Raw genomic sequence first — 7390 nt, forward strand, 5'->3', positions numbered from 1 at the left:
CACTTCTGGCACTCCGGAAGGGGAAGAGGTTAGAGGTGGAAAAAATGACCAGAGGGTTTTTTTTGTTTTTGTTTTTGTTTTTGTTTTTTATGCGGTACGCGGGCCTCTCACTGTTGTGGCCTCTCCTGTTGCGGAGCACAGGCTCCGGAAGCGCAGGCTCAGCGGCCATGGCTCACGGGCCCAGCCACTCCGCGGCATGTGGGATCTTCCCAGACCGGGGCATGAACCTGCGTCCCCTGCATCAGCAGGCGGACTCTCAACCACTGCGCCACCAGGGAAGCCCAGCCCAGAGGGTTTTTTTTTTTTTTTCTTTTTGCCGTACGCGGGCCTCTCACTGTTGTGGCCTCTCCCGTTGCGGAGCACAGGCTCCGGACGCGCAGGCTCAGCGGCCATGGCTCACGGGCCCAGTTGCCCCGCGGCATGTGGGATTTCCCCGGACTGGGGCACGAACCCGTGTCCCCTGCATCGGCAGGCGGACTCTCAACCACTGCGCCACCAGGGAAGCCCCCAGAGGGTTTTGTGATGTACTGGAAAGAGTTAGATTCTAGGAGTCAGGAGACTTTTATCTCAAATCCTCACTCTGCCACTACTTCCCCTGTGGCCTTGGAGAAGTCACTTTCACGCCCTATAAAATGAGAAACTGAACTAGATGATTTGAAAAGCCCACCCATCTCAAAAAGCTTATTATATTTTATGAGGATAGGGACCATATTATGTTTTTGTCTCCCCAGCATCTAGCACAGTGCCTGGCATATAGTAAGTGTTCAAGAAATGCTGTGATGGGCTTCCCTGGTGGCACAGTGGTTGAGAGTCCGCCTGCCGATGCAGGGGACACAGGTTTGTGCCCTGGTCCGTGAAGATCCCACGTGCTGCGGAGCGGCTGGGCCCGTGAGCCACGGCCGCTGAGCCTGTGCGTCCGGAGCCTGTGCTCCGCAACGGGAGAGGCCACAGCAGTGAGAGGCCCGCGTACCGCAAATAAATAAATTAATTAATTAATTAAAAAAAAAAAAGAAATGCTGCGATTAGTGAATGAATGGATGAATCAAGGAACAAACTAACAAACTACTAAAATGAAGGGGCCCAAAGTGAAGTTCTTAAACTTGGTCAGTTGGCGGCACCACCTCTCTACATAACCACAAAGGAGTGTTGATAGTCTCAGACCAAGGGAAAGGATTTAGATTAGCAAAGAATAAAGGTAAAACAAAAATGATCAGAGGACCGGGTATTTCAAATGGAAAGCAGAACCCTGAAATTCTGACCCAGCTTCTGTTTTCCAAGCCAAGAGACAATAGGTCCAGTGCATTAAAAGACATCGTGGCTGCCAGATGGACAAGGTGATGCAGCATGGGTGGAAGAGTAAACATGGCCCTGAGAGAGGGAGTGATTAGCACAAGTCACATGGGAGCAGTCCCTGAGGCCAGGAGGCAGCCCCTGGGGCTCACCTGAACTTGGGCTGGGCACTCCCCTTCGGCCACCCCCTTCACACCCATCCCTGGCTGAAGGACCCAAACATCCGGCACCCAGTCTGAATCTCTTTCACCCCTGGGTCTCTCCTATAGGGCTCATCAAACCCATTGTTGATTATCCTGAAAGGGCCCCTCTCCTCCCCTAGCACTCAAGGGAACTGAACGTCAGACATCTTAGTTGGCTAGCAGAGGACAGGAAGGTGCTGAATATTTTGAAAAAGCCTCACTCTTTTATCTACACCCTGCCCCTCGCCCCACGTCTTCTATTTTCCCCCATCACTGCAAATTCTGCAAAGGACAGGGATACGGGCACAAAAGGGGAGGGCCCAATGATGCACTTTTTCCATTTAGGGCTGAGATCATGCAAAGGCAGGATGAGGTGTGGTGAGGGTATATCTCAGAATCCACAGCTCTGAAAGGGGGTCTGGGGGTTGCAGGAGAGAGTAGGAGTACCACTGACCTCTCTGTCTCCACAGATTAGAGAAGGAAAGGGTGAAATGGCAGTGGAAGTGGTAGAGGTTACAGGACTTCTTAGCAAGAAGAGAACTGAGGGCATGCCCCAGGCCTGCTCAGGTCCTTGCAGGCTGTGTTCCCCAGTAGGGAGGGAACAGGAAGCTGTGACTTCCTCTCCCCTTTTCCTCCCTGCCCTTAGCCTCAAAGTCACTTGATGCTGCAATGAATTCCAACCTGTGTTTTAGTTGGCACTGTTCCCCGGGCATGGGGATAATAGCTGCTCGGTACCTTGCTCCCTTGTGCCACAAACACCCCCAACTTTTCCTTTGAAATAATAATCACTCATGCAAATAGCAATGTATAAAGTGCTTTTTCATGTGTTATCTCATTTTACCACACCAATCCCGTAAAGCAGAGACTTTTACCCGAAAAATTTAAGCTAGGAAACTGAGGCTCAGGGGAGTAAAGTAATTCACCCACAGTCACACAGCGAGTGAGGAGCAGATCTGAGACTCCAGAACGTCTGCTCTTTCTCTCTCAAATACCTATTCTGATTCCGTGCCTCCATGCTCCCTCCCAGGCCCCTTCCTCTTGGCTCCAAGGGAACATTTTCTGCAGAGAAGGGGGCCCCTGAACACTGTTACGATTAGAGGGGGCTCCAGTTTGGTTCCTGTCGTCCCTGAGATGGGGGTATCTGTGGCCCTCTCCCTGGAGTGGAGGCTTGGGGCTGCCCTGCATAGTGGGATCATCCTTCCTCCCCCCACCCTCTTCTGCACAGAGCTCTACACAAACACAAACACATTTATCCCAACGTTCAGGTTCTCTCTCACTCTGCCCCACCCACCACCAAGACCAACAGAGAAGAGGCAGTTTGTCCCTCCACCTCCCGCCCCCTGAGGTGTGGGCGTGGGCTGGGCCTCCAGGCAGCCAGAGACCCCGAGAGAAGCAAAGAAGCACTCAGATCTACACCGTCCTGCTGAGAGCCTTAGGTGGCCCCTGCCAGTCTGGCAGGCACCCCTGGCCCCTCTGCCCAGCACCACTGACGTCTGATGCCCTGTGATGCCCACGCCCAACACCTCTGTGCCTCCACCTGCTTTCTGGGTCAACACCTCTGGAGGCAGTGTGCTGAGTGCTGATGAAGCTTTGACGCCTGTTGGATTCCTAGCCCTGAGGGTTGCCCTGGCCTATGGGCTCGTGGGGGACATCGGCTTGCTGGGAAATTTGGCCGTACTCTGGGTTCTGGGTAACTGCGCTCGGCGAGCCCCCTGCCCACTTTCTGATGCTTTTGTCTTTAAACTAGCTTTGGCAGACCTGGGGCTGGCACTCACTCTCCCCTTCTAGGCAGCCGAGTCGGCACTGGACTTCCACTGGCCCTTCGGAGGTGCCCTCTGAAAGATGGTCCTGACAGCCACCGTCCTCAACATCTACGCCAGCATCTTCTACATCACGGCGCTGAGTGTTGCCCAATACTGGGTGGTGGCCATGGCTGCAGGACTCGGCACCCACCTCTCGCTCTTCTGGGCCCATGTGGCCACCCTGGCCGTGTGGGTGGCAGCTGCCCTGGTAACGGTGCCCGCAGCTGTCTTTGGGGCCAAGGGCGAGGTGACTGGCGTGCGTCTGTGCCTGCTGTGCTTCCCCAGCAGGTATCGGCTAGGGGCCTACCAGCTGCAGAGGGTGGTCCTGGCCTTTATGGTGCCTCTGGGCATCATCACCACCAGCTACCTGCTGTTGCTGGCCTTCCTGTGGCAGTGGCAACGGCAACGGCAGGACAGCAGAGTCGTGGCCCGCTCCATCCACATCCTTCTGGCTTCCTTCTTCCTCTGCTGGTTCCCCAACCACGTGGTCCCTCTTTGGGGTGTCCTGGTGAAGTCTGACCTGGTGCCCTGGGACAGCACTTTCTACACCATCCATACCTATGTCTTCCCCATCACCAACTGCCTGGCACACAGCAACAGCTGCCTCAACCCCATGCTGTACTGCTTCCTAAGGCAGGAGCCCCGGTAGGCCCTGGCAGACACCTTCAGGGATCTGTGAGCAAGGCTGTGGCCCCAGGGCCGGGGCTGGGTAGAACAGGTGGGCAGGCGGTGGATGGAGAGCACCCCTTGGGAGGGTGGCCCTTCTACCAGGCTTACCAACCTGGACAAAGGGACACCTAGGTGAAGGGGGCAAGGTAAACCCCCCCCTCTTTGTGGGGATCCACGCATCCTAGGGAGAGGGAAGGTTGGCCTCTCTGCCACGATGCAACGCCCTCAGGGAAAGTTTGATCTTTGATCCCCAACTCTGGCTATGGGGGAACAGGGAGGCTGGGACCCAGGTCAGGGCTGGGTATGACCAAGTGGAAGTCTACACATGGAGATGGGAATGATGAGTATCTGAGAACAAACCTCAGGAGCATACACAAAGTGTCTGTACCTTTCATCTAAGTTCCACCTCCAGGTCAGGGTGGCCTAAAGGATTCTTTGCCCCATTTCTGCCTTCTGTGAGAATTCCCAGGAAAATTTCCCTAAGGGTCCTAGACTAATTGGGTCATAGGTCAGTGCCTATCTCCCTCTATCCCCTCCACCCTCCCTCCCTCACCTCAAATGGGGTGTACCCTTGTCCCTCTCTGGTGCTGGGGCCAAATATGCCCTTCTCCTCTGGCCACCTCTACCTTCTTACCATCTCATTAGTGTCTACAGAAACTTGGTGCCCACAGACACCTCAGCTGCAAAAGCTGTAGTTCTCCCTGCTGTGTGTGGGGTCTTGCTGGATCCCTAGCTCCAGCAAAGCCCAGAGTGCAAACCCCTGTTTCTGGCTGGGAGTACCCTTGTGTCTCTCCTTAAATCAGGATTTGGAGGGAGAAGTGAAGATAAGGACAAGCCAAGGATGTGGGTGGGGCATAGGGAGGCAAGAGATGCGGAAGGGGGTTGGGAGAAGAGGAGGATGAATGTGCAGCTAGAGGAGTGGGAACCACAGAATATGGTGCTACTCTTCCTCCTCCCCCAAGGGCTTAGCTCAGAGCATCAACTCAGGTGTCAGAACACCTGGATTCACATCCTAGGTCCGACACAAACCAGCTGAGGGACCTTGGTAAGTTACTTTACTTCTCTGTACCTGTTTTCTCAATTTAAAATGGTCTGTTAAGGATTTAACAGTGCCTGAAATAGAGTTTTAGCTATTATTCTTACACCCCGTGTAAAATGGAGACAGAGAGAAGAAAAAAGGAAGAAATAAGGAGGCAACTGGGAGACAGGGACAAGGAGCCATAAAGGTCTTGTCTGGAATTTTTACATGCTCTGGAGTGAAATGAAAGTTTTACATAAGGAACTGAGTGAGGGGTTGGCCCCTCAGGCCCCTCTTGAAGGTGTGCATTCCAGGGCAGGGGGTTCCCCTTTGGTTTCTGTATCCATAGATACCCAGCAACGATAAATGCTAGCCATCAGAAGGGACTTTCCGGGGGGCAGCCCCTGGGAAGGAGGGAGGTGGCAGAGGGAAAACGGGGTGGAGCTCCCACTGCCATTGCCCCGGGGGGCACCGCCTGCACCAGCTCCATCCAGTTGCTGAACAGAAGAGGCTCTAAAGAGCCGCCTAATTCACACCATATTAAGCAATGTTAAAGAGATTTAATTAGCCTCTTGATGTTTAATTTCCTTTCTTTGATAATGTTTAAACGGTTCCAAAATCCACATCTATTCCCAGCCAATTCAGGATGGAAAATCCTCCACCACTCAAGTGCCCCTCTTCCCACCCCCTGCAGCTCCTCTGATGGCCCTGCTGGGGCTCTGGATATTGGCTCCTCTGGGGGCATCGCTGCTTTATGGGCTTTATGGGACCCGGAGGTAAATATTGACAAAGTTTAAACAGGTCCAAGTCAGAGGTGAATGAATGCATGCAGACCCACCCTTTGGGATGGGAGAGGGAGGGGAGGGTGCAATGGAAAGGAGTCATTGCTGTGGCAAGAAGCTGGGCCCTGGCTCCCTGGAGCTCAAGCCAGAGAGCTGTGAAACTGCCAACAGGGTAGACAAGAGAGTAAGACTGAGTTTCCAAACATGGGAATAGAGAGGGGACAACGGACGGAATGGGAAAGACATGAGAGAGGGTCTAATCTCAGAGGAACTACCATGTCAGAGAAATGTGTGTCTTGTTTTGGGATCAAGGATGAGGAGGGGGTTTCAGTCCGGGGGCGGCAGGAGGGACGGAGCAGCTCTCCTGTGAGCTGTGGGCTTCTTGGAACCCACGCTCTGGGCTCTGCGTCCCCAGGTTTCCGTTACCCTCCTGACCAGCATCCTTCACTGGATCTGTAAGAACGCTGGAGGAGCCTGCATTCCCTTTCCTGGTGGTCTTTGGATGCTAACATCCCCCTGCTCTGCCTTTACACCTTTGGGTCCCAGCTGCTTCCCGCTGACGTGGCAGACAGCTGCTGAGCCATGGGCCATCATGTTGGAAACTTTGGAGCTCTGGTGTTTTTCAGCAGAGTAGCCGAAGAGGGGAAGTGGAGGGCTGCAGCTAGGAGGGCTGGCCCTTTCCTGGCTCCTCTGCTGGGCTGGCAACCCTCTGCACCCAGGTTTCCCTGTCTATGACATGAAAACAGTTCCTACCTCACAGATTCCATTATGGATGAGAAAGCACCTTGTCAAGGCCAGATGCTGATGGATGAGAATTACAGGAGTGGAGGGTGCTGGTTGCTCCCCCAAGCCTGCCCCCCACCCCAGGTGATTTCAATTCCTCTTTCTAGCTGAGGTCATGAGCCCCATCCTTCCCATCTTACCCCATGGGCTCCACAGAGGTCTGTGCACTGTGCCAGAATTTATACAACTCTAGACTCTCACCCCTCCCCCTACAGCCCCAGAGCAGGGTATTAACCAGAAACAGGAAGCAAAAAATTAACCAAAAACAAGAACTGAAACCTACTTAATCTCTCACTGCCTCTCAAAATGGCAAAGAGCAAATGAGCAGCTCCTATGAGGGGAACCGTCTTAAAAAGGTTAAACCGGGGCTCTGGCACTGAAGAACAAGGGCAGAGTGTGGGCTGAACCTGAAAATGAATAACTCTGGGGAGACGCTAACAGGAACTGTGATGAAAGGGAGGGAAGGGGGAAAGAGGCTGATGCAATTCCTGAGCATGGCATGCAAATGAGATGAAAACAAGTTTTTTAATGTTGGAACCTCCAACAGCCACTGGAACCTAAGTGCCCCTTCATTATTATCCTTGTATTTGTGAGAGTCAAAGATGACAACAAAAAAAAGGTTGGCAGCAGTTTCTTTTGTTAGCGCCCCCTGTCTTCAGGGAGGCAGTCACCCTTCCTGGGAGAGGAAGAGGCTCCTTTTGGAGGAACACACTTCACTGCCTGGCTCTCCCCCTCACCAGCAACCTCAGAACTGGCAGACATTAACAGACAGTACTTCCTGGGGTTCCAGGACTTTAATTTTCCCTGTTTTATCTTTTTTTCCCCTTTTCCTTTTCTTTTTCTTTTTTTTTTTAACAATCAAAT

General features: G+C 53.2%; 1 protein-coding gene across 1 annotated transcript; it reads left to right on the forward strand.

The window, feature by feature from the left end:
• Positions 1-2978: 2978 nt before the first annotated feature.
• RXFP4 (relaxin family peptide/INSL5 receptor 4) lies at positions 2979-4079 on the forward strand (the record flags this gene model as incomplete). Its single annotated transcript, XM_079721941.1, is given in 5 exon segments — positions 2979-3257; positions 3261-3308; positions 3312-3920; positions 3924-3950; positions 3954-4079. Coding segments are annotated over 5 exon segments (1089 nt in total).
• Between the last annotated feature and the right edge of the window lie 3311 nt (positions 4080-7390).

Source organism: Hyperoodon ampullatus (genome assembly GCF_949752795.1).
Source record: "Hyperoodon ampullatus genome assembly, chromosome: 2".
Classification (NCBI taxonomy): domain Eukaryota; kingdom Metazoa; phylum Chordata; class Mammalia; order Artiodactyla; family Ziphiidae; genus Hyperoodon; species Hyperoodon ampullatus.